The sequence below is a fragment of the Cibotium barometz genome, chromosome 14, assembly GCF_041138505.1.
Source record: "Cibotium barometz isolate CiBa-2024 chromosome 14, ASM4113850v1, whole genome shotgun sequence".
NCBI lineage: Eukaryota > Viridiplantae > Streptophyta > Polypodiopsida > Cyatheales > Cibotiaceae > Cibotium > Cibotium barometz.
The window spans coordinates 28,166,765-28,192,946 of record NC_141059.1 but is presented as its reverse complement, the minus strand read 5'-3'; the positions used below and the strand labels follow the sequence as shown (position 1 = coordinate 28,192,946).

The 26,182-nt window shown below is 45.8% G+C and overlaps 1 protein-coding gene across 4 annotated transcripts in view; it reads left to right on the top strand.

Annotated features, from left to right (window-relative positions):
* LOC147631891 (uncharacterized) overlaps window positions 1-25,640 on the top strand; it is a 70,399-nt gene extending 44,759 nt beyond the window's left edge. For 2 of the 4 annotated variants that reach the window (XM_086808451.1, XM_086808450.1), the window contains 8 exons: window positions 12,863-12,955; window positions 13,606-13,719; window positions 14,006-14,059; window positions 22,763-22,810; window positions 22,929-23,079; window positions 24,108-24,273; window positions 24,378-24,450; window positions 24,845-25,640. In XM_086808451.1, the coding sequence (XP_086664577.1) occupies window positions 12,863-12,955; window positions 13,606-13,719; window positions 14,006-14,059; window positions 22,763-22,810; window positions 22,929-23,079; window positions 24,108-24,273; window positions 24,378-24,450; window positions 24,845-25,099 (954 nt within the window). In that variant the 3' untranslated portion in view covers window positions 25,100-25,640. The remainder of the gene's footprint in view (window positions 1-12,862; window positions 12,956-13,605; window positions 13,720-14,005; window positions 14,060-22,762; window positions 22,811-22,928; window positions 23,080-24,107; window positions 24,274-24,377; window positions 24,451-24,844) is intronic. The other 2 variants (XM_086808452.1, XM_086808453.1) reach the window with 2 other exon arrangements.
* The last annotated feature ends 542 nt before the right edge of the window (window positions 25,641-26,182 follow it).

Here is a 26,182-nt window from a genome sequence, read left to right as displayed (position 1 = left end):
GAAGTGTTTTGTGTGCGAGTGTTTGTCTCACCGCCCGTCAAATTTCTGAAGGCCGGTTTCAGTTGTCTTTATTTCTGTTGTGCATTCTGACAGATGAAGACCGCTGAGTGGTCACAGTTGACACAAGTGACCAAGTATTTCTCAAAGTTCTTCCGAGTTTAAAAACTTTGAAGACGGGCAAAGTGCCAAAGTTGTCACCTAGGTATTGTGGACCTTTCACAATACTTAAGCGTGTAGGTGAAGTTGTCTACAAGTTAGCTCTGCCAGAACATTCCAAGGTTCACCCAGTTTTTCATGTTAGTCGTCTACGGAAACGACTATGTGGTGGATACAAGTGTTCTTGTAGATGTAATTGAGTCTCCGGTGTTACCACACGAGCCAGAGCGCATCTTGGATTTTCAAGAGAAGCGAACTTATCACAGAATTAGACAATGTCTAGTTAAGTGGAAGGATAGACCGGAAGAAGGTTCAACTTGGGAGGACGTTAGTACTTTCAAGACCCGCTTCCTTGACGGAAGTGGGCTCTTTGTCCCGCATGATAGGAGACATCAAAGCATAGTTTACCTGTAAAAGTTCCGCTGAATGGCTTTTATCATGAACTCTGTGCGATCTTCGAGGTCCGGCCTCTGTGGTCCATTCGGAGGGAAGCTCTGTGACACCTGACTCCTGAAGGGTGTCCACCAACCACCTGGGTACTCGAACAGAACGCGGAGCCTCCTGCTGCTACGGGGGCTCATCTCCAGCTGTGGGCTCAACCTCCTCACCTAACTGAGGCTGTCCAGCTAGAACAATAGATTGGGAATCATCATCAGAATCTTCTGGGTCTCCAAGAAGTGGCGGCTCATCAACAGTGGAAACTGGAACATGCTCATCAAAGACCACATCCCTGCTGACAACAACCTCGTTTCTCTCTGGATCATATAACCTGTATCCCTTGGAAAGAGAGTTATACCCCACAAAGACAAGCTTTTGGGACTTTGAGTCGAGCTTCCCCCTCTGCTTCTTTGGAATGTGAACATATGCATCGCTCCCAAACACACGAAAATGGGAGACATCAGGTTTCCTGCCAAAATATGCCTCAAAGGAAGTCATGTTCGGTACTGAAGTTGTCGGAGAACGGTTGAGGATATGGACAGTCGTAGCCACAGCCTCTCCCCAAAGTGGATGAGGAAGATGGGGGAGGGCTTGCTTTTGCCAAGCTTTGCTTTTGTTTTATCTTCTTGCTTTTGCTTTTTCTTTATTGAATATTATTAATAATAGCCAAAGTTATTGATTTGTGCTTTTACAACTTCAGGGCCTTGCTTTTTGGCCTTGGAGTTGTTTTTTGAAAAAGCGGCTTTTAACTTTTTGATCCAGTTCGATGTCCTCTTTCCAATGGTGCCCTCAGCTTTTGGTCAACATAGTTTGACTTTTAAATTTTTCTTGCTTTTTGACCAAGAATGGGATTTGTAGAAATCAATTCTATCCATATTTCCACTTTTGGTAAATAATCATAAATCGAATTATACTAAAAATTCCTCTTCTTCCCATTTAATTTCTTGGATCCCAATTACCATGGGAATTCCTCTTTTTGCATTTAATTATTTACATTCCAATGTCATGGGAATTCCTCTTTTCCCATCAATTATTTCTCATAAAATAAATTTATCTAAATTAAAATATCCATTATTTCGATATGCTAGAAATTTCTCTTTGCCCGTCTAAATGATGGAATTCCAAATGTCATAAGAATTCCTCTTTTGACATTTAAATATTTCTCATAGATAAATAAATTTATCTAAAAATTCATCTTTAAATTTAAATAAATTATCCCATAATTCCAATATACTAGGAATTTCTCTTTTCCCATCCAAATGATGGAATTCCAAATGTAATAGGAATTCCTCTTTTAACATTTAATTATTTCTCATAGATAAATATAATTATCTCAAAATTCATCTTTAAATTTAAATGAATTATCCAATAATTCCAATGTGATAGGAATTTCTCTTTTCCCATCCAATGGATATCCAAATGTAGTGGATGATGGAGCTGTTGTTATACACTATGACAACATGAACAGTATTCAGTTGGCTAGTAATCTAGTTTATCATGCAAGGACCAAAAACATAGAGATCCATTATCATGCAAGGACCAAAAACATAGAGATCCATTATCATTTCATTAGGGAGAAAGTGTTAGATGGACAGATAGATTTGACATATGTAAAGACTGAAGAGCTGATTGCTGTAGATCTCTTTACCAAACCACTTGGTAAAGAGAAGTATGAGTACTTTAGAGATAGACTTAGAGTATATGAGATGGACATGGTGACCTTGAGGGGGAGTGTTGAAAATGCAAGCTCATCAAGGACCGGTGGGGATAGCATTAGTGTGTAGTGGCAATGCCACATGTCACGTACATTGTCTGACTCTATGTGCTATTTGATGTCCGGCTATGCCTTGCATACACGTAAGTGTCACATCTGATGCCGATGTCAATCCATACGCTGATGGAGAGTCAAAGACGTCTCAAGCCATGAAATCATGAGCAAGACAAAGTCATACTCCATGGTATGCATGTCCCACATGCATCGCGTCTTACTGCCAAAAGACACACTGTTGTTACCTTCATGATCATCACAAATGATACAAGCATGTGCATCATGCTGCATCAGTTAAGTGCCAATCAAATGGTCACCTTTTCGACGATCAACAACTGATGTAGCCACATTATTTACACTATCATCATATAAGGCATCACACGCTTCAGTGTTTTTTATATTACCATCATTGGTGATCTCCCCCTCAATGTGAACACCCATATTTTTTCAAATCTTTTAGCGGCTTAAGGCGAATTTTTTCCTTAGTCAATTTTGAAGTGCATCCTTATCTACATAATCATCATCAAAATCATCCAGCCAAATTGGGTTGTCATAGTGACCATCATCATAAATGTATTCACCATCTCCATCATCATGCACTTGGTCACATTGTTGATCATTTTCCTCTTTTGCACTTCTTCAATCATGCATGCATTCTTTTCCTCTATTGTGACCAATATAATTCAGAGGGAAGTAGCCACTCTTTCTCGCTCCTTCTCCAAGAGCGTGGTCCGCAATTTCTCATAGTTTGGGGCTTTATAACCCTTCCCAAAAGAAGAAATAGCAGAAACCATGGCGTGAAAGTATGGAGAACGGGCAAGAGTAAAGGACAAACCATTAGCATAGAAACAGCGAGCCACTGTCTCGTCCACTTCTTCTCTAGACGCATTTTGAAACATACTTTCCACCGAAGGCTGCGACAAGGATTGCTTCCCGGACGCATGTGTAGCATGAGTGATCTTCTGCTTCTTTTTGCTAGCACTTTCATGCTCTTCTCTAGCCATACGTGCCTTGTCTTCTGGTGAAACCTTCGAACAAAGTTGGATCCCCTCCTTTGTGATCCCCAACAAATGTGCGCGCACACGAGGATAGGATCCTCCAAACTCTCGATTACAAAATGAGCAAGCCCATTTTTTGGTCCCACCTTTACCAAATGCACCTTTCTCTGTCACGTACTTCCATAAAGGCTCTGGAGAATGTGGTGGTTTTACCCGAAACCCTATTGGTGGAGGACCTTGTGAAGCAGATGGTGAGGAAAACATATTGTGGCGAGGTTCAAGAAAATAGCGGTGCTCTCCTTCGGGTGATTGGTGGAAAAGCAGCGTCCTGTTTGTTAGCACACAACCACTCTGGTAAGAGTATGATGCTCGGACACTTGCACTTGCAGGCTCTCTCTCGGATGGCGTGGTCAAGGGATAGATAGCCTCTGATGATAAGTGGACACTTGCAATGCTCAAAGATCACATTACGTGGCGCACAATCAAAGCAGAAGCACTCTTTCCTAGGATTTCTACCCTCAGACTGTTTCTCCAGTGACATTGGAGGCAGACATGGGTGATGGAGAGAGAGAGAGAGAGAGAGAGAGAGAGAGAGAGAGTACAAATGGTGAAGTGGTCTGCCCAATTATATAGACAAGGCTTGGTCCAAGACTCCAAGTCCATGGCGCCAGACGACGCAACGCGCAGAGAACACGCAACTTTTTAATTCTACTCGTTAAAAAACTAACGCTTCAATTACGCAAAACCAAAAAGCCAAAAAAAATTTTTAAATTCTGGAGGCGATTTAACACGTGGCAAAAAAAATTACGTGGCCCGTTTCTTGCGCGTTTCCGTGTAATAGAAACGCTCGCAGCAGCAGGAAACGTTGAAACGGCGTTTCCGCCTGCTACGCAGTCGTTTCCTGCAACCTAGCTTGAGCATCTTTTTCCTTTGTACTCTCAGCAATAAATAACATTCTCTTCTACCATCCTTGGGATATCAAATCCACTATATTGATAGCTTTCTTGCAAAGCTTCTTTTAAATGCAAGAGCTACCCATCACTTGTACATTTAAAAAAAACTTCATGCCTTCACTTGTCAATGCATGAAAATTTTCAAAAACCTTTCCTACTTGCAAGGGCTGCCACGTTGGCAGAAGCAGGTGGTGCATTTTTTTTTTCTAACTCCATTTGGTGTGTACGGCTTTGACGCGTGCCGTTCTCTTGTGGTGGGTAGACCATCTTAGGCACCACTCCGTGACTTGTTGGGATGATTGTCACAAGGCGGTCTTGAAGTTGTTTATTCCTGTAGATTACGAGCGTGAACTGAAGAAACAGTGGGAGCATTTTATGCAGAAGCATGGTGAATTCATAACTGACCATGTCGCTCGTTTCTGGAAGCTTTTTCTCAACTCCCAAGGATTTGCAAGCAAACGTTCGTGCACATCGGCCTCGTGATCTTTTAAATGTGTTGGTCTTGCTACAACCCTCGAGACACGGGAGAGTTCCAAGTCTTGGAATCAACAATAGGGACAATAGAAAGGCAAAGACAAGGGTAGCCGGTCCAAGGCCAAGGATGGTAAGGACAAGGCAAGTGGGAGAGACTTGGTATGCATTAGTGGCTAGTGTTTGGATAGTGGAGTTTTGCTGGGCCATTCTATGGAGTGTTTTTCTTGTGGGCTACTAGAGGATACTTAGAGGTTTGCAATGTTTTTTCATGGACGGTTGGACATACGGCGAGTGCTTGATCAGGTGGAAGTTGGTCATCTGTAGGTTTCTTTGTAGGTCTTCATGCTGACGCGGCGAGGACTGAATATGAGCCTTCACAGTGGATGCAAATGTTGGCCATTGCCTAGAGTGCAGCCACACAATAGTGGAGAGAAGAGGGAGAGATGATAATCAACAAGAGAATCAGCACAAGATTAAAGGGATTGTGGGAGTACAAGATGTAGTGGAAAGCATAAATTCATAATAGAAGTAGGTCCCTTTTATAGGAGAGACCTCATTACATATTCTAAGCATATGCTAGATGTGATGCCACCACATATGCTAAATAAGATTCCACCACATATTCTAAGTATGATGCCACCACATATGCCTTTTAAGAGGCTGTTCCTACACAAGAGACTTGTGCATACAAGTGGTTGTTCACACACATTGGAACCGCTTTATTTAAGGCTTACATTTAGTGCTAGTTTACTCAACCACCTACATTAATCACTGTTAATATTTAACAGCAAAGTAGTCTCACAGTGATCGGGATCTTGGGTATCTTGGATGAGTTTTGGTTGGATCTTTTCTTTTTATGGAAGGGCACTTTGTATGGACACCATGCAGCTAAGGACAACTGCAGTGCAAGTGGGGGAGAATGTGGTACAGCTCATGTTCCTCTACCATGCACATGGCTGCAGCAAGCAACCAGCATATGGGCAGCACTTTATGCAAGTGGGGGAGAATGTGGTACAGCTCAAGTTCCTCTATCCTGCACATGGCTGTTGTACAGCAAGCAGCCAGCCTATGGGTAGCAAGCAATGACCTCTGGGCATCAGAAGAAGGGCAAGAAGTGGTAGAAAGGCCACACGTGTGTTGACGGCAGGCATAGAAGCAGTCGACCAGAACACTCGAGCAGTTGTGGGCTCACATGAAGCAGTAGTGGAGCATAAAAACAGACTGACAGCTTTATAACTGGCCGACTAGGAGCATCGGTGCATATAGATGCGTGGTAGCCAAATTGTCATATTCATCTGCTTTCTTGAGTGTTGGACTTCACACAGAGCGTTTCTCTGTAGGCAAAGTGCTAATCAAGAGTGTACTACAGTAGGCCACATGGCTGTGCTTTGACGTCTTCATTCTCAACCACATCTTGTACTTGAATTTCAGTTGTATTACTTCTTTCTTGTGCGTAATACAGAGCAATAGTTTAGGACTCTTGTGTGTGCTATGTGTGATTTCGCCATACTCTTCTTTCTATCTCTGGAAAACCCTAGCACATAGGTGCACGTGTTCTACACTCAACCTTAGTCTAAAGCACACAAATATACCTAACACCTCAACATTTAGCTCATATCAAATGACCACGACAGACACCCACACCAGAGAGAGTGGATAGATTGGGGGCAATGCATTAGATCCTGAGAAGCCGTTAACTTTTTTCCTAGTGATACTACACTTCAGCAAACCTGTATTGTCACCTGTGAGAGGGCATAATCTTTCTAGAGAGCCATGCAGCCCCAGTCTTGGAGGTCTAGACCTTGGTCATATCAGCTCCAGATCCAGGACATACTCCAGTGACAACCACGGCCTCAAATATCTCCGGTTGAGCTCCTTTTGTGTCATCACCAAAAGGGATGGAGTCGATGTGGTTGCTCTAGTGTTAGTCAATGTCAAGGGCACATCTTCGTTGGATGCACTATACTCGATCTCTTGTATCTCGTCTTGCTTGTCTATAGCGGGAGCGTTTAGGGTTTTCCCAAAACGCAAGTAAACCATCCACTATGTGTGTGTGTGATCGCTACTTATAGGTTGCCATGGAGCAAAATTAAACCATCCACACGAGAAAATTCTGCCTGCTTTTTGCAAGAGTGATCTCAAAGCTCTGATACCAATATTACCCGGCGAAACACTTCACAAACTGAATTATGCAAGAGAGAGATGGAGTGAAAAGAGAGAGAGAACCGTACACATGATTGGGTCCTAATAACCTTCATGTATTTGCTTTCCTGCTGTAAGAATGTAAGGACTGACCGTAGGACTGAATATCCCTGTTTGTAATGACCATACACAGGTACAGATGTTGTGGCTGCAGGGTGAATGCTGGTTGCCTTGTGCAACACCTGCTGGACAGCACTTCTACTGTGCGTTCTGTTCCCACACAGGCAAAGACCTATGTTTTTTAGTCAATGCCATTTTGGGACTGTTTTGGACCTCTGGCTGCTTGCATTTTGGGCTGAGGCTGCATCCAACAGTGTGCTCAACTCCTGGAAGGCAATCGATGATGAGATGGCCTTCTGGGTTGGATGTGCATGCATTTATAGGGGCCTGGCTGCTGGTGTACTATGCCCAGGGCTGGCCGACTCTTGCTTTGGGCTGGTCGTGACCTAAAAAAGTGAATCTCATGGCCCCCCTTCACATGGGCACTTACCTGTGGCCCATGGGCACCCAACTCCTCCATGGTACCCTTTATGGGGGTGGCCAAAAGAGCTGCCCAATCAAGCCTTTTTAGTAACTTTGGCCCTTTACCACCCCTACAAATAGTGTTGCTAGTGCCATAAAATGGGTTCATACACATCGACATAATGTGTTAGACGTAGAATCTGCTGATGGGTACCCGACCAGGCAGTCTAACAAGTACCTAGGATGACTAATCCAGTTTACACCATACATAAGGGTGACAAGTGTACGCCTTACGGTTATAACACTGACCGCAGTACATTGGCGACTTGTTCCTGGACAAGGGTTCACAATAATATGCCTGGTGTCCGGGACTCCGGCCTCATGGCCTTGCACTTGGTGGTGTTGTATGTCCATGTGGCATCCTAGTACTGTGATGCACGTGATAGAACCTATTCTACCCTAGATCATATTTCTGCACTGAGGGCCGTCATTGAGGAGGCGTGAGTGATCGAGGGGATGGAAGGTCTATTGCTGCTTTGTGAACTTCAGCAAAGCCTTTGATATTGTACCTTGATGAGTGTCTTCTTAGACGCCTTAAATAGTTGGCCCTTCCAACGAAGATGACATGGGAGTCATATGTAGACGCCTTAAAGAGTTGACCCTTCCAATGGAGATGATACGGGGAGTCATGGTATTGTATGAGTTGGTGACATGGAGAGTCCGGTCACCCTAGGGCATGTCAGATGTGATCACTAGCACCATAGGAGTGAAGCAGGGATGCCCTTTTTTTGAGATGGGATCATCCCTGCAACACACCTTTGGTGTGAGTGGGCTCACGGGGATAGGAGGGAGGCAGAGGCGCCTTGGCCTTAGGTTGGCCGCCAGCTTCTCGTGTTGTTGATCTGATGCTGCTGCGCTTATCCTCTGTGTTCTGACATGAATATGGCTAAGGCCTAGACTCCTATTTCATAGTGTCTAATGTTGGTGAGTTGGCTACCAACTCTACCAACCCTTATAATAATGTCCAATTGAGTGTGTTCACACAATAACCCAATATAATTGTGTCCACACTAGGCTGCTCATTGGGTGCCTAAACAATATTATTACAATGATAGCCCTTACAAACACTTGAATCTGGCCACGTACTTGACCTCTGAGTTGGCCAATGGGTAGAAGCATGTCCGCTCACACTCGTGAGAGTGTGCACGTGACATCCCCTCTTGCTTAACTTGGAGCACAGGTGCAAATGATGCACCCCCTCAACCAATACCATAGTTGCCAGGGCCACTGCGATTCTGTCACTCTGGGTGCCTTTGGTCTCACTAGAGAACAACTTGGTATGGATCTTCTAGCGAACTCCCTCTTTGCTCCACACACTAGTTCGAATTTCAATAGCATGGCTACTAGACCTGTTGTGTCCAATGATGTCTTCGCCAGTGCCTCCTCCAGAATTGTGGGCACTAGAACTAGCCCCTCTACCTCTGGATGCTCAGCTGGATGCTGAGCTAGCATGATAGACACCATTGTGGAATCACTCATCTCATCCTCCTGCTCAATGGATTTGAAAAGAAAAGTTTGAAACTTGCTTGATGACTCCTCCTTGTCCTCGGAAACTGGAATGGACTCTGGGATAGGTTGTCCTCGATTTGACTTGATCACCTATGTCTGCTGCCTAGGCTCATCCTCCAGAATCTACTCCTTGTGTGGGAACTCTATCACCGATACTACTTCCTCTCTTGAAAGCTTTCCGACACTCCATCCTATTGAGCTTCATCTATGGATGGACTTACCACTATATGTGTTGCCTGTCTTGCTTGGATCTCGTGTCGGCAAGATACCAACTGGCTCTCCAACTGCTGGATAATCTCCTCACCCCTCTATCCTATATGGTTCCACTATGCTCTTGTAGAGATTAATGTTTGTGGACCATGTTCTCTCAACATCAATCTCTTGTAAAGATTGATGTTGGTGGACCATGTTTTCTATCAAGAAACCAAAGAGCTCTTTGACATCTACCGAAACTCCATGTTTTACACACGTGTACTTGTTGCAGAAGTACGTGAAGAAAAACAAACACACCTTTGTGGTCAAGGACTAGGTGAAGGTTTCATCCTTGCACGATGGAGGAAGGGTGGGTGTAGCCAATTGGTTTGGATAGGTGTATAGATGCTACCCTATTTGCCCTCTCCGTCCACAAACAGGCCGGCCTGTAGCACCCCCTTGTAGGCACCCTTTTGATGCGTTTTGCTGCCATGGATGACCGTTTGCTGTGTGCTGTCCTATAGCTTGAACAGGGCTGTGTTTTTGTTGAATATGGCCACCCTTATGCTCTCCCAGATCTGGCCTTTGAGGGGGTTCTTGCCAACACATGTGAGATGCTTGAGAGATCTATCTGATTTTTGTCTTTCCATGCCCTATAGCGACATGATGGAAAGTCGTGTTCAGGTCGGTTTTTCCTTTTTGACCTACATAATAATGTCCAAAAAGTCAGATTTGGCCAGCAAACTATGCCCAAAACTTAAAAGGTGTCCCGTCCATGGGCGCATGTTCAGGGCACTTCTAGGTGCTTGTAGAGCTTCAAAATCAAGTCCAAATCTGCCTCTAAGTGTGCCCATATACTTGCTAGGAAAGATAATAATGTCCATGAGCATCGGGATTAACAGATGCATATGACATCCCTACTGCTAAGCTTGGAGCACCGAGGTACTCCATACACCTTTGCTGTAATTCTGTTCCAGTCCAATTGAAGACTCCATTTCATATCCTTTGGCTCGATCCCTAGGCTCTTCGACTTGGTCTTCTAGCTTGGCATCTGAATCTTTTGAATCACATGTACTCTCATCCTCCTCATAGGATCCAAAGAGATTTTTTGGAAGCTCCTTGGAAACTATCGGGCCGACCCCATTCTCCTCCAAATAGGGTCTAGAGAGGTCTACCTTCTTGGAAACTATCGGGCTAACCTCATCCTCCTCCAAATGGGATTTGGAGAGATCCACCCACTCGATCTGCATTTCTGGTTTTGGTTTGGCTTCTGGCTCTGGCACGTGCATCATGGGTAATGGCACCTCCTTGAAAACACCTTCTTCTGTGATTACATCTCCAGAGAACTCATATCTTGGAAGCTCTACCTTTCTTGGGTCAACGCTTTCGGTCTTGGGTTGCTTCACAACCCTAGGTGATTCCTCATTGGCCTTGCCATTGGTGCCATGAATTGTGTCCATGTTTCTTTGATTTGTGCCTGGGCTTGACATGCCTCTTCGCAAAGGTTTACTTGACGTGCTTCTTCCTCGTGTCGCTAACGGTCCTCTTCTATGAGTTGCTGCCTATAATCAGCCATGATTTGTTCGTATTGGGCTTGGCGTTCTTGTTCCCTTTTGTATTCTTCTTTTTTACTTTTGTATCATTCTTCATCTTCCCATCTCCAATGCCTTTGCATAGTGTCATACTCACGTCATAACTATTCTTTCCAAGCATCATTGCCCTCCATCAAGGTGAGGCTTTGGTGGAGGGAATAAAAAGTCTTTTGCTACCTAGGTTAGACCTAGGCTAAGACTTGTGCATACAGAATGGACTAAAACCCTAAAAAAGGAAACCCTAATTTGGTTTTTCCACTTTCCACACTGAAGCTAGAGCTTAAAACACTTTTGCTAGGGATGAATTCATGCAAAATACAAAAACCCTAATTTTGGCCTCCAAACCCTAAAACACAAACCCTAATTTCAAAAACCTTAATTCAGCTTGCAAAAAGTGCAAGCTAAGGACTGCCCTAGGATGACCTAAGCTTTGATACCAATGTGACATGTGTTGTGGAAGCGTGTCTATGATTAACGCTAAGCAAAAGACATTCACGCTAATCCTATGTTTCGCAAACACATAGAAGACAAGGTAGACCTAATCTACTGTATATTCCAAACATGAACATGTACAATGATCTTGGATCTTGATCTTGATCCGACTCGTGCATGCTAATCTATGTGCATACAAAAGCTTGCTGATTCCACAGCTTGGTCGTGCTCTCCAGATGCTTGCCTTCTTGCCTAGAGCTGCCTCGGGCTGCCTCTATGTGGCCTGGGAGATGCGTGAGAGATCCATCTAACTTTTGTCTTTCCATGCCCTTTGACCTCCATAGGGATAGGATGGAAAGTCGTATTCAGGTTAGTTTTGCCTTTTTGACGTACATAATAATGTCCAAAAAGTCATATTTGGCCTCCAAACTGTGCCCAAAAGGTGTCCCATCCATGGGCGCATGTTCCGGGCACTTCTAGGCACTTGTAGGGCCTCAAAATCAGGTCCAAATCTGCCTCTAAATCTGCCCATATATTTGCTAGGAAAGATAATCATGTCCACGAGCATCGGGATTAACGAATGCACATGATAGAGAGAGAACATGATGTGCCGATTGTGTTCACTAGAGGTCAAGATGGAGGAGTACTATCTTTTAGATGCCTAGTGTACTACTATGAGATAAGAGGGAGGTTTGATTGCCTCTCAGGGAGGGATTTGGCCCATTGTCTTGGCCATTGATATCCCAGACAAGCCATACTTGGGACTTTACGTGAAGGCCTGCCACAGAGATCAGCTATGCAAAGAGGCACAGATGCAGATGCTAGATTCCTCACAGCTCCCCATCACAAGTTTCTTTCATTCGACCGAGGATGAAGGCTCCTGCTGACAATCACAAGAGAGCTCTAACCCGCTCGATAGAACAGCCAGTGCACACTGGCAACCATGTGCCACCCCGCCTCCCAGGCATCTCCCCAGATAGAGTAATCTAGGTGCAGTGAGCTAGACGTCCAAGACCCATTGGTGCGAGAAGATGCTCCACTCGACATCTTCAGATATGAGAGATCCGCTGGAGATACAGGTGTGCCCCTCCATAGTGGAGAGCCTCTGTATAGCCAGAGATGCCGAGGACCCACTTTGATCCCATCACATTGTATTTTTGTACCAGTGACACTTACGTGGCTGCTTTTTTCTTTCAGCTTTAGCTGGGATTTTTTCCATGATTCAGTCAGTTCGTGGACATATTGTAACACTTTTGGTCTCAGAGACCCTTTGGTCTTTTGTAGACATTAATAGAACTTTGTCTCTTTCTCTCTCATTCATCTCTATTCTTCTCTCTCTTCCCCTCTTTTTCTTCTCTCCTTGCACCCTCCTCTTCCTCTTCTGGCCCCTTCTTTTTCTTTTTCCTCCTCATCCTCTTCCTTCCTCTTTTTCTAAGCAAAGGCAGGTCCCTTGTTGAAAAATTCTTCTCTTGTTCATGTTGATAATCAAGAGGTGAAGTAAAACAATATCAACATTACCTTTTTTAGTATTTAGTTTTTTACTTAAGAAATTTCCTCTTCTTGGTTTGTATCACCTCACCTCAATTGTCATCTATAAAGGACATTGATTTGAGTTGTTGTATGCAGATTGCCTCTTGGGTTACAATCATTGTGCTGACAAGCATGACATCCTATCTGTACCTGTCTTCTCATGGAGACTCTCTTGCTGCATCGCAACCAGTGTAACATCTGCCCCAACTCTGTGGTTCATTTGGTTTTTCTAGCATATGTTGATTTCTGCCACTTTGATAAGATACTTTGTTGGGTCTCCCATGGTAAACATTTCTGTTTCCCCCTTGTCTGTCCCCACTGCTGCCTTGCTAGTTCCCCTTGGAGCTGCCTGTTAGTCACTGCTGGCTGACTATTTTCAACCATGAGATATTGTTTTCGTGAACAAATACTAGATGAAGGCAGACCTGATTCGTCTTCCTTCATCTCCTAGCAATAGATTTAGCTTGTATGAGATAGAGACTCAGTCTCAAGCTACTGGTAGCAGAAACTTCAAGAAGGTTATTTCTCCTTGCCCAGTTGGCAGTGGTTGTGATGTAGCTCATTAGGGTCTATGAACCTAGGCTTCTCACTATTTGAATGCTTTATTGGTCACACACGCACAACTCTTGAATGCTTTGGGACTATCATAGGCTTTCTCTAAATTAAGCCTCAAGCCTATTCTTTGAGCCATTGGGCAATCACTGTTAGCCCTCTGACTGCCAACATGTGGCTGGTGATGAATTTTACCTATTTTCTGTAGTCACTTTATTGTAAATGTAACAGTGACACAGGATGTGCTGCTCACACATGATTTTATTTTTTGGTTTTTGTTGGTCTAGGTACTTCTTTACAGTATTCTTCCTCTGATGATGGTGCTCCCGGTTGACGTCTTTTATGTTTCGTCACGCATTTTCTTTCTTCGAACTCTTCTTCGGATTTTTCTCCCTTTACAGGTGGGAATCCTTTTGCTTAACAATTTTCTTTCATGGTAACCATTTCTCATTGTGGTTTATGTTGGCCCATGCACCATGGGATCAACTCTTAAGGGCATTTCTGTGCTTGTGCATGGAGTTTGGAATAACCTGAAAACCAATAAGCGCCCCCATCAAACCCCCCCTCCTCCCCCCCCCCCACCCCCCCCCCCCCCCCCCCCCGTCCCTCCCTCTTGCCCACCCACACACAGATCATAAGTTTATTTTGCCTACATATAGAGCTCATCAAAATTTATTGTTTTTGCAGCCAATAACATTTGCAGACTTCTTTGTGGCAGATATCCTCACTTCGATGGCTAAAGTAAGTGCTGATTCATCTGGCTTTGTTGTCACTTACATTTCAAGAGCTTTAATACCACTCCTTTTTTTGTCTAACCTTTTTTAAAAAGCAAAAATGAGTATAAAGAGCGCATGAAGGCTTGATGACACAAGTGACATGGGGATATGTACCCAAGAGGCCAATAGTGCCATGTAATCCTTTGCTAGATGTCCTAGAAAGTAGGCATGGAGACCTAGTCTTAGAAACAACCTCTAGTTATCTTATGCATGGTCAGAAATGCTTTGTGTTTGTTCCCATTTGTCTCACCATGTATGAGTCACATATGCCCATATGGCATTGAGGACCTTAGCGGATTGAGATTGATATTCTTAGTGGCTTCCACGTAAAAGACTTGGTTCTCTATGCAAGTTTGTCAAGCTGTGAAAGTTCTCATTGTGTATGAATGGAAAGGAGCGTTGGGAATAGGGTGTGGGGCCAAGTCCCGTGATGTGACCCATCCCAGTTGTGTTCACGCCAATGCGCGCTTAACTGGAGGTTTCCACAAATCGGTCTAGCCATATAGGTCCCAAAACCTTAAGGTGATGGAGGACCTCTGGTCTATCCATACAAGCCCCAAAGCCTTAAGGTGATGGAGGACCTTTGGTCTATCCATTTTGTGGAAATCCCTCCTACTGCTATGCTTTGGAGCACTTTACCCGCAAACCCTAACCCAAGCTATGGTCAACACATGGTATTAGAGCCATGGGTTGAAGTGTAATCTCTGAGCCACTAGAGAAGCCAAGTCGATCCTTTGAGCCAAGAAAATATGAACAAGCTCAACCTCTAAGCTAAGAAAAAGTGGACAGGTTGGCATGAAGGGGGGTTGTTGAGAAAAGTGGTGCCAAAGCGTAGCACTAGGAGATCTCCACAAAATGGATAGACCGGGGGTCCTCCATCAGTTAAGCTGGCGTGAACACAACCCGGATGGGTGCCCTCCTGGGTCTTTGCCCCCCATCCAATTTCCAACACGGAGAAATCAATTCTTCATATGTGGCATTTATTGCATGTCATATTAGAATACCGGTCATCATAATGCTTTGCTGAACCGAGGAGGATATTGTGTGGCTCTTGAAGACCAGATTCACATGCATGTTATGGTCTTGGAGCGGTTGTATGATGTATGGAGCTGATGCACAATGCCATTGTGATATGGTCTGACCTGTTCTTGACACTCCTTGGTAGGTTCACTTCTGTATGAGTATCCATTTGCCTATGACGTAAATTACACTCTTTGGTTAAACTAATGGGCGGTGCACTTACTGATGATATGAAACAATAAGCTGTGCATTGGAGAAGACAAGAACCGTCTATTTCACAGAAAATCTTTATGTGATAAAATTTCCCTCCAGCATCCAATGGAGGGTCGCTGCATCTTCATCAAGTCTATGACCTGCAGGTCACCCAACAGACTTCATGATTTATTTTCTGGCTCCCATATTTGAGATTTCACTAGAGGGAAAGTGGTCATGATTCTTTCGAGCATTGAAGTGTACCTTGTGGCATTGTGTGGGCTTCAATCTCGCAAGTGTCTGCAAATGTCCAAAACTCCTCTAATTGCTACCCAATAGATAGTCCATCAGCTCGAGAAGCTCGAAGCCCGGGCCCCTCTAGTCACTGCAAGGGTCCCTCTAGCCCCTTCGGTTTGGCAGCCGCTGCCCCGCTGACATGACTCCTCCGGTTCTCAGTTTCCAATGAGGCCTGAATCCCCGACGAGCTCCTCCTAGCACCCTCCCTCTCCGATGGATCACTCCCAACCACCCCCACCCCCACCCCCCCCACCACTCCCCCTCCCCCCCCTTTCCTCGTCGTCTCGGAATTTGTCTGCAGCAATCCCTTCAGCCCAGCCCTCTTTCTCTGAGCCCGCACTCCCCCCTCCCTCCGCCTCTCCAGAGCATTCTCGTCGCCCTCCAGCGGCGGCGACCGACCCAGTGTAGAGGCAGCCGGCGAGCTCTGTCCGCCGCTTGATTCATCGATTTTTGGAGTCGGTAGAGATGACCATTGCCACTTCCCCAGAGAGGGCTCTCCCGCAAGAGTCCTCAGGTGGGCCGCCCAAAATCTTGAAGCTGCCTATGGATTATAGTTTCTTCCGGTGTCTTCCGGGGCGGAAGGGACATTTTTTGAGGAGACAGTAGCTCCCATTCGGATTTGTGTGGTGTTTCATCACTCTAGACCTTCTATGAGTGAGAGTGGTGCGATGATCTTCTCCTTTCCCTTGAGTGCTGCCGTGGAGACACAGTGGGATTTGGAGTTGGTGGCTGCCACCATCCACGGACAAACTATAGAGCTCTCGCACGATCTTCATGATTAACGCATCACCGACCTGCTCACGCACTTCTAGCCCTTGGCTTGGAGCTTGGAGGTTTAGGCCATAGAGACCTGGACGGGGAGGTGGTGGCCTCCAGCCTGGAGGTGTTGCTCTTTGTGTTCCTTCATATCTCAGTTGCTGCAGTACCCCTCCCTCCCTCTTATAGACACCTCCACTGTGATCGATGGAGTTAAGAGTATGCCTATTCTCACACTTAGACAGAGTGGCGACACATGGAGGACATGATTCGTGCCCACTTGGTGCGCCTTCGCCCCAGGATTGATTGTAATTTGAGATTATTCCCCAGCTAAACCCACACCCAAGACTCTTCGAGTGGAGGGTAGTTCCGCCTCCCACAGAGATTGATATGCGGATAGTCTCATGGAACATTTAGGGTTTAAGGGGGCCTTAGCGCTTTCAGAGGTGAGGTGTCCTTAGAGAAGAGCTTCATAGAGCTATAGTTGGGGGACCCATCGACATTCTTTTTCGCTACGAGCACCACCTTTCCGAGGGGCGTACTCGCTGCTGTGGGAAGATTTTACTAGACAGGAGCCACACTTTTGGGTCTCCCTCTTTCGGCCCCTAGGGGAGGTAGGGAGGAGTTTGTATTTCTGTCAGTGAGCAGCTCTTGTCGGCAGTGGTAGGCTCAGGTGTCGTAGTCTCTGGGCGAGCGCAGTGGGTTACCATTATGATTGGAGAGGACAGCATGGGCTTCCTCAATGTTTATGCCCCGAACACGGCAGCAGGTAGAGTCTTCTGGAGCACAGTTTGTCAGGCTCTTCCTCAGGTTCTTCCTCAGGCTGACGTTTGGTAAATGGGTGGACACTTTAACATCATTGAGGCAGCAGAGGACAAACTCGGAGGAGGCATTGCCACAGTCTTAGGCGCAGAGTACTCTACATGGGAGGAGTTGATCCTTGCACTCAGGGGACAGGACCTTTGGCATCTCCCAGAGTTTGGGTGCAGCCTCGAGAGCCTGTGCTTCTCCGGTCTGATAGGAGGAGCACTGGCCCCAACCTCTCGTGACTTGGCAGGTTTTATGTGGATGAGCGGGTTTGTTGCCATGGGGGCATGATTGGCATCTTGGTGGGCACCACTTTTTTGGATCATGCTCTTGTTATTCTGTCCTTAGAGGACCTTTGGAGGCAGGACAGGCACACGAGCACAAGGATTCTGGACAGCCTCATATAGGACCCAGATGTCTACAGTAGGATAGAGCAGATATGGGCAAGATTGGACTTATTTCAGGCTCTGCCACGTGCACCTTGGATTGGGCCTAGGTGAGATCAGCAGATTTTTGTAGGAGGCAGCACAGAGCCGATTAGAGGGATTTCATGAGTAGGAGAGGAGCCTAAGGAGGGGTCTTGCTTCTCTCCAACGGCTTTAGGAGAGTTCCCCCGATAGCCCATGGATTGAGAGCCAGCTTGCTGTCGTCCGCACGGAGATCAGATCCATCAAGGAGAGGAGGGTGGAGTACAAGTACCATGCCAGAGCTTCCTTTTGGACCCAAGCTGGCGATAGAGTCACGGGAGACTTCTTTGACATAGCCCCCACAGGCGGAGAGATGGTGTTTGCAGGTTGCACGGCTAGCATAGAGCCATTGTTTTCTGACCCCCCCCCCCCCCCCCCCCCGCTTCCTTTAGCACATTCATCCCCAGTTTCTGCCCATTTCTGGTGTCCTTTTGGTCCCTTTTTGCATGGCCCTTGATTGTGGGCTGGCCACCCCTATTTTACATATTTTTCTGGGATTTTTCCCAGCCCATATGGTATTTTCCCTGTCGGCCAGCTATTCAGCTCCAGTTGGCCAGCTTTCCCCACCTATAAATAGGTGGGGTTGGCCTCTCACTTTTGTATCTTGTCTTGTACATCTTTTGCTCCCTCACTTATGAGACTACTTGTGTCTCTTGCTTGGGACTGTTTTGCTTCAGTATATTCAGCATAGTTGCTCCATATCTCTCTCTCTTGCACTCTCTATTCAGCACACTCTAGTGCCCTTTTGCTTCCGCTCTGTGCACTCTTTCATGGTATCATCACTCCCGGTTCAGCGATTCCATCTGCTGCCCCAGATTTAGCCCTATTTACAGCCCCTTATCCTCTGTGTTTTTCACAGATTTGTAGCCTTCTTCTTGCTGCGTTTTCTGGACAGCTTCTGCTGGTTATTTTCCTTCAGTTTGGCTTAATCGCTTGCAGCCAGAAGGTAACTTTTTCATCAGCGTTTCATTCCTACTTGGAGTTTGGATCTAGGCGGTCTGTTTTTCCAGAACAGCACCCCCTCTTTGGCTGCGTTTTCCTCTCCAGTGGACATTCCCTTTTGCAAAGGGGGATTGTGGTGGTTTGGGCTTTGGTGGCACCCTTGGTACCTGTGGAGGACACTTCTTCTTCTGAGATTGTGCATATTTCTTGAGGAGAGCCAAGCTACAGTCCTAGTTGATGCCTTTCCCTCTTGCACCCTCTTTGTGCTATGCAGCCAGTGATCTTGTGGATACTTCTTTCGGAGATGTTCTTGCAGCGAAGGATAGTGGGCTAGTTTTGCTCACTGCATCTGCATCTGAGGAGTTTGTTTCTCGTGTTGCCTTGCCTTCAAATTCTGTGCATACTTCTCCTTGCCAGGATGATATATCTGGTAATGTTTTTGAGGAAGACAGTGGGCTATCTTTGCTCACAGCTTTTGTGGGAGATTTGTCTCCTATTGCTTCGCCTCCGACTCTTTCTTCAACAACCAGTACTGCTGGTCCCTTTGCCTTCTATGGAGGAGCCTGCTTCTACGTTGTGTGATGCTATTGAGGAGGCTACTACTACTTCAGTTATACCAGTACTGTGAATGTTCCTATTTCCCTTACTCTGTGTGAGGATTCTGGATTGTGGTCAGGTGTGTCTGTGGCCATGTCTGGGGCATAGTGGTACTTCCAGGGATTGAAGGATTGGGATTTGGATTTGGTTGGGCCTATGGAGTCCCGACATCAGTTTTCAGAGGGGGCAGTTGAGTTCTTACATCTGGCGATGCCGACCTTCGAGGAGAGTGCTATTGTACAGCATTTGGCTACTCTTGGTACACAGTTCGAGCAGATGGACTCTATTTCTTTTGAGGGTATTATCTTCTTGGAGCTACAGGCTTCTAGGGATTTCTGTGGCACTGTGTTTACATTTGGGTTTGGCACCGATATTTGGAGCAGCATGATGCAACCTACATGGTTGTTTTCTTCTAGAGGAGCAGTGTACATGGCAGCTTGTTCTGTTGCTTTTGTAGCTGGAGATTGCTTGTGGAGCTTTCTTGGTACCTGTTGTTGCTGCATTCTTTTGTCTTTGACAGAGGACGACTTCTTCGGCTTCTTGGAGTTTGTTCAGCATCTCGTGCTAAGAGGGGGTGTTAGCACATTAATCCCCAGTTTTTGCCCATTTTTGGTGTCCTTTTGGTCCCTTTTTGCATGGCCCTTGATTGTGGGCTGGCCACCCCTATTTTACATATTTTTCTGGGATTTTTCCCAACCCGTAGGGTATTTTCCCTGTCAGCCAGCTATTCAGCTCCAGTCGGCTAGCTTATTCAGCTCCAGTCGGCTAGCTATCCCCACCTATAAATAGGTGGGGCTGGCCTCTCACTTTTGTATCTTGTCTTGTACATCTTTTGCTCCCTCACTTATGAGACTACTTGTGTCTCTTGCTTGGGACTGTTTTGCTTCAGTATATTCAGCATAGTTGTTCCATATCTCTCTCTCTCTTGCACTCTCTATTCAGCACACTCTAGTGCCCTTTTGCTTCCGCTCTGTGCACTCTTTCACCCCCCCGCTCTTCGGTCCTTCTTATTGACTCCCTTCACTGCAGAGGAGCTGGCGGAGGCATTGACGGCTCTCCCTAGGGGCAAACGCCCGAGGGCAGACGGGCTTCCAGTTTCTTTCTTTCTTTGCCACTGGGATCTCATGGAAGGCGGCCTTCAAGCAGCCTTTAATGAGATTATGACCACAGGAGCCATGCCAGAGAGGCTTTCAGAGGGTTTGATACACTTTATCCCGAAGGAGGGTGGGGAGAGGTTGGAGATCCGGTAGTGGAGACCCATCACCCTTCTTGGAACCGCCTACAAGATCTTGGCCAAGGCCATCAGCCGGGGACTTTAGCCTTTCCTCCGTGACTTGATCCATGACACTCAAACAGGTTTTGTTTAGGATCGGAGCATTCTTGACAACATCTTGGCGACCGCTTTGGCCAAGATGTGGTAGCAGGATCTCATTGTACTACTCCTAGATTTTGAGAAAGCTTATGACAGGGTTGATTGGAGCTTTCTAGACGGCACGATGCGCTGGATGGGGTTCCCTGTGGAGTGGATCCGTGGTGTTTCAGGAGTATACTCAGCCTCTCACAGTTAGGTGCTCATTCAGGGAGCTCGAGGCGACAGATTCCCCCTTCCTCGCTTGGTTCAACAGGGTTGTTCTCTAGCACCTTATCTTTTCTTATTCGTCGCCGAGGCCATGAACAATTTTCTCTCAGCTCTGGAGACGGGGCTCGAGGGATTGCGCCTTCCCCCCCGTACACAGGAGGAGTTGAGTTTGCAGATCACACAACAACATACCTATTAGGAGATGTGGGGAATCTCCAGAGATTCGCTGAGGTGATCGAGATCTTCTGTCGCGCATTAGGAGCGTAGATCAACTGGCACAAGGCATGTGGTTTTTGGGTAGGCTTTGCACCCGCCCCGACTTGGCGCCCAGTTGATGCTTTCCAATGGATCCCGAGGGGCACTCCAGTTTGCTGTCCCGGATGCCAGGTTGGCATCCATATCTCTCCGGAGCAGCAGCTCGCCCCTCTTCTTCTGAGCATTCGGAAGAAGCTTCTGTATTGGAGCTCTGCGAGGCTCTCCTTAGCCGATGGAGTGGTGGTGGCGAACTAGGTCGTGCTTGCCACCATGTGGTACATTACTTCTTGTTGGGCCTTCTCTCGAGCATGCATTGGCCAGGAATAGCGGTTGATTTGGAACATCTTATGGGCCGGCAGTGATGGGAGGCCTGCCCGGACCAAGGTGGCATGGAGAGTGATTATTCAGCCACGGCGCAGAGGGGGCCTAGGCATTATTGACCCCACTATTCAGAGGCGCGCCCTGCTAGGCAAGTTGATTGTTAGAGGATTGGTGGTGAGCCTTGGAAGGACTTCCTCTTGGCATGGATGTCAGCCCGTCCCCTGGCCATAGAGTACCAGTTGGATCTTCACAGAGATGCAAGCCCGTGGATTTAGCCCAACTTTTGAGGACAGATTTGCAGCCAGCTTACTTTGAGCTTGGGAGCACCTCAGGCCAGCCCTTAGGTAGATAGCTCCGGTAGCCTCAGAGGAGTGTCTTCAGGCAGCCATTGATTTGGGACCCCTTGGTCCGTTTACCCAGTGTCCATATGTTGGGGGCCTGACCTCATGTATCATGGGGCATGTTGAGCACAGGACCTGCTAGGTCCCTCGGAGATTGGCTGGCACACAGGCAGCTTCCCCTGGTGGTTCAAGAGAGAGACCTGGCACGGATCCGGGGTAGAGATAGACTTAGCCTCGACATAGACCCTGCTATTCCTTAGGAGTGGCTGACACCTATCCCAGACCCGACTGGAAAAAAAAAGAGAGTCTACAAACGTCGAGCTAAGTCATGGCCCTTGGCAAAAGTTGGACGCCCTGACTGAAACATGCTGCCAGTTGCTCTACACCATCCCTGCTTCTGGATAACTAGGCAACCAGGTTGGAGGACAGTATATGCCAGACAGAGGTGCACACAACAGATCTGCAGGGCCAGCAAACATGCTTGGACAGTATATGAGTTTTGACAGGTGGGCAAACAGAGCCCATTTTGACTCAAACCTGTGGGGGCTGGCCAGCCAGTTGCTGACCAGAAGGGGTCCTTACATCTGATAATCAACTTTGCAAGGTACGGAACTATGAGAAGGGAATTGGCTGAGTAGCCAGCAAAGCCGATTATGGGATGCTTCTGAGAACCTTTTGAGAGACATACACGGAACACTCTGCAATTAACTTGTGTGTGGATATCAGGTCCCTTTACTTTTGTGCTTCATCACATATCAGGATTATCTAATGGTACTTAATGTAATTGTGTGGTCTCCATGGCAGTGGGTGCTGCCAAAGTATAATGAACTACCCACAATAGCACACTGTTGGGCCTCACAGGGCATCTTGGTCGAGTCTAGACAAGGAGATTTTATTTAACTTTGGGACTGTAGATCACATAGGAAGTTCAACCTTAATATCATCCACAACTTTCATGCCTGCTCATTGCAACAGAATATCCCTCTGGCACATTTGAAAGGTGAGATGTCTACATGCCATAAAAGAGAATAATTTATTTGTTAATATAAGAGTCTTGTTTGGATTTGAACAAACAAGTTTTTGCCATTTTATAGGTTCTCTCAGATCTAGAGCGAGCAACTTGCAGGATGTTTCATGGCCAGGTAAACCAATGTGTGAAGTGGTGTCTCTTATGCAAGCTCACAAAACTTAGTATACAAGAAGAGGTTAATGATTTCTTCTAGATTCTAACCTCCCCATGGTTGTATGTGTGCTCGACAGGTTGCCACTTTATCATGGTTTGAACCTGAATCCACTTGTGGGAGTCATTCTATTTGGATCCCACTTGTATTAGCTCTTCCTTACTTGTGCCGCTTTTTCCAATGCCTACGGCAGTATAGCGACACCAAAGACAAGACATGCATTTTCAATGGTAAAAGTTCTGTGCTACAACACTTGCCTCTAGATGTCATATTTAGTAGTAAATTATTTCTTATGATTTTACTATGATCCATGTTTGCTATGGAAGGCACATGTCATTGTGCGACCACAAACCCCCCCACACACCCCCCCTCCCCCGCTTTTCTCCCTTCGTCCCTTTTCTCACACCCTCCTTCCCCCCCAGAACAACCATTCCCTCTTTGCTTCTCCCTCCTATGGCTAATCGGCCTGCTGTAGCTTGGAGGGGACAGGGAAACCTCTCTATGGGTTCCATATGTGCCTTTTCGCATTCCCAGCCTTTGGACAGAGCTTGGGCACCTGCCTGGGGTTGCTTTACGTCTGTCCAATGGCAGTGCAAAGCCCTGAAAATCAGGCCCACACCTGCACATTGCTGTCCAATGTTGAAATCCGTCTACCAACTGGCCTGCAAACTGTACTGTGCTGCTCCTGTAATCTTCCTGGGCAGTCGCCTTCAGGCACTGAATTCTCCCAGCTCAGGCTTGTGCCCACACTACCCTAGTTTTTTCCTGTCTGACTGTACACTCAATGAACTGGTTCCGTTTTACAATCAGGGCTTGCAATGGCTTAAAAATCACCTATTCTACCTTGGACAATGCCTTTGTAGTTATGACATATGCATCTGGGGCCTAATGTGTCACAGTGCAGGCACACGCGCACACACACACACACACACACACACGTATGCATGCATGGCTGAATCCAGTGAGCTCAGGATCTCAATCTTAACTCGGATACCTTAAGGAAGCAGTTTACAACAAGCATACAGAGAGTTAAGGGTTTTAAAAAAGGTTCACAGAACACCCTTATTGGTCAAACAAACCCCCACCCTCCCCCCTCCCCCGGCTCAGGCTCCTCCCCCACCCCCAGCCCTGCATGGCACGTATGTGGAATGCAGAAACAAGACTCCATTTCAGAAAACTGCTTTGAAAAGTACAATAAAGGTGTAGCGTGTTTGTTCATTCAAATTTACCTTAAACCCACTCGTGGGTGTGTGGACAGCTTTGAAGTACGCTACATCATTTCCAGTCATACTACTGTCAGCTCTTAAGTACCATGTTGCAGCAGAGATGTGGAAAGGAGTGTACAGGCCACTTTGGCTCTTCTTGGGTTTGATCAACACTTGCTTTTCTTTCTACTGGGACATCAGACGTGATTGGGACCTTAGGTTGTCAATCCTGCATTTTCCTTACGTCTTGAAACTTCATGCTTTTTGAGACCTTGCAGTGTTATATCCTCTCGTTGTAATGGTGGTGGTGTTACTGTTTGTAGCCTTTTTTCAGGTATGTGCAATGCAAAAAGGTACCCACTTCTCAGGCCAAGCTTATTATACAGTTACCATTGGGTATGCCCCTTTCTATCTACTTATTCAAAGTTTTGTAAAGTCTCCAGGCTTCTCTTTCTCATATGCGAACAAGGTAACTTCATTTTCCAGCTATATCAAATAGGGTATCCACAAAATATGACCATAAGTACGTTCATACATACTTACATACAAGCATGCAAACGTGTATGCACGTGTATGTGTATGTGTATATATATATATAAATATAAATAAATATGTATATGCATTTGTGTGTCTGTGGTGCACATGCATACACATGCATGCACACATTTTGAACTTTCCAACCCATCATGGAAGAAGATAAGGTATTTTGTATGCTACTGTCTACAAAGAAGAGAAAGTCATGTTTGTCAAGGATGATAATGTTGCGTAACAAATGGGGATGGCATGGCAGGTTTACTATAGCGCGATTGGGAGCAATTTATTGCTGCGTTGGGCATGGACGTACAAGCTCTCAGCTCATTTGAGGCATAACTACATCACAGTTTTTCTTATGACAGCTCTTGAGATACTTCGTCGATTCCAGTGGATCTTCTTTCGAGTGGAAAGTGAATGGAACAAAATGACTCGCATCAACTTACAAATATCTTTGAAAGATAACTCTAAGGAGGTTGAGAGACTGCTCTCACCTATTGAGCATAACGTGTGAAAGGGTGGAGGTGAAATGAAGCAGCTTTGCACAAACCCACTGCATGTATGCTTTGGTGAAAAGCTATGCGAGTATGCATTGGTGAAACCGGATGTGTGTGCATTGGTGGAACATACGCGTATATGCATTGGTGAAACTGGATGCGTGCATGCACCAAGATGCCTACCGTGTCTAAGGCATTATAAAGACTTCCAACTATACACTGCTGACAGCCACATGGTAGTATTAAAATTGTCTTCAAGATTTGGAGCATCTAGTTGCCTTGAAGATCAAAGGTCACCATCGAGATTATTCAACATCAACTGGAGAAATTTTAAGATTCTTTGTTACATAGCAATGTTAGCATTGAACTCATGGAATTTTTGAGTGGCTATGCAAAAGTTTCTCTTTTTGGGCTCTCATTTTGAGCTCTCTCTTTTGCAGCGAGATGCTTGTAAACTTCTCAATTACTAGATGTAACATTGTTGCTGGCATATTTTGAAGGGAATGTCTGTACAATTTCCAATAGTTCTTTTATAAATTGACTGTTGCAAATATTTTGAGACATCACATAATGTTTAGCAACAAGTAGCTATTTTTTGTTTGCTATCAAGTAGTTACGAGTAAAACAAGGCTTGTGTTGTTGATTTTTGCTCTTCATGCATTCACCTGCTAGCTGTTAGGATGCTATGTGGCCCCCTTCCTATGCCACTACATTGGTTGCTTGGCTGGGTTTGCGAGAGAAGAGAGGAGCTGAAGGAGATCATCAACCAGATTGGGATACTATCACAAATTATGAGTGACTAAGAGAAGGACGAAGAAGAAGAAGATGACGAAGACGAAGAGGAGGTCAAAGGAAGAGGAAGATGGATTTTATTGATGCCTATCACAGATCCAATGGGTCCATGAGACAAAGAACGATTAAAACATGGACATAAGAAAGACAAATCTACTAAAAGAAAACAGCCCATGTCATAGGGAGGCCTTGCATATAAATTAGTGAATGAAGAAGACGGGGGTTGTATATTACACGGGCCTTGCATGTCTAATGAAGCAATGAATCAAGGAGACCTCATTATGTGTTCTCCACCCTCAATGTACATA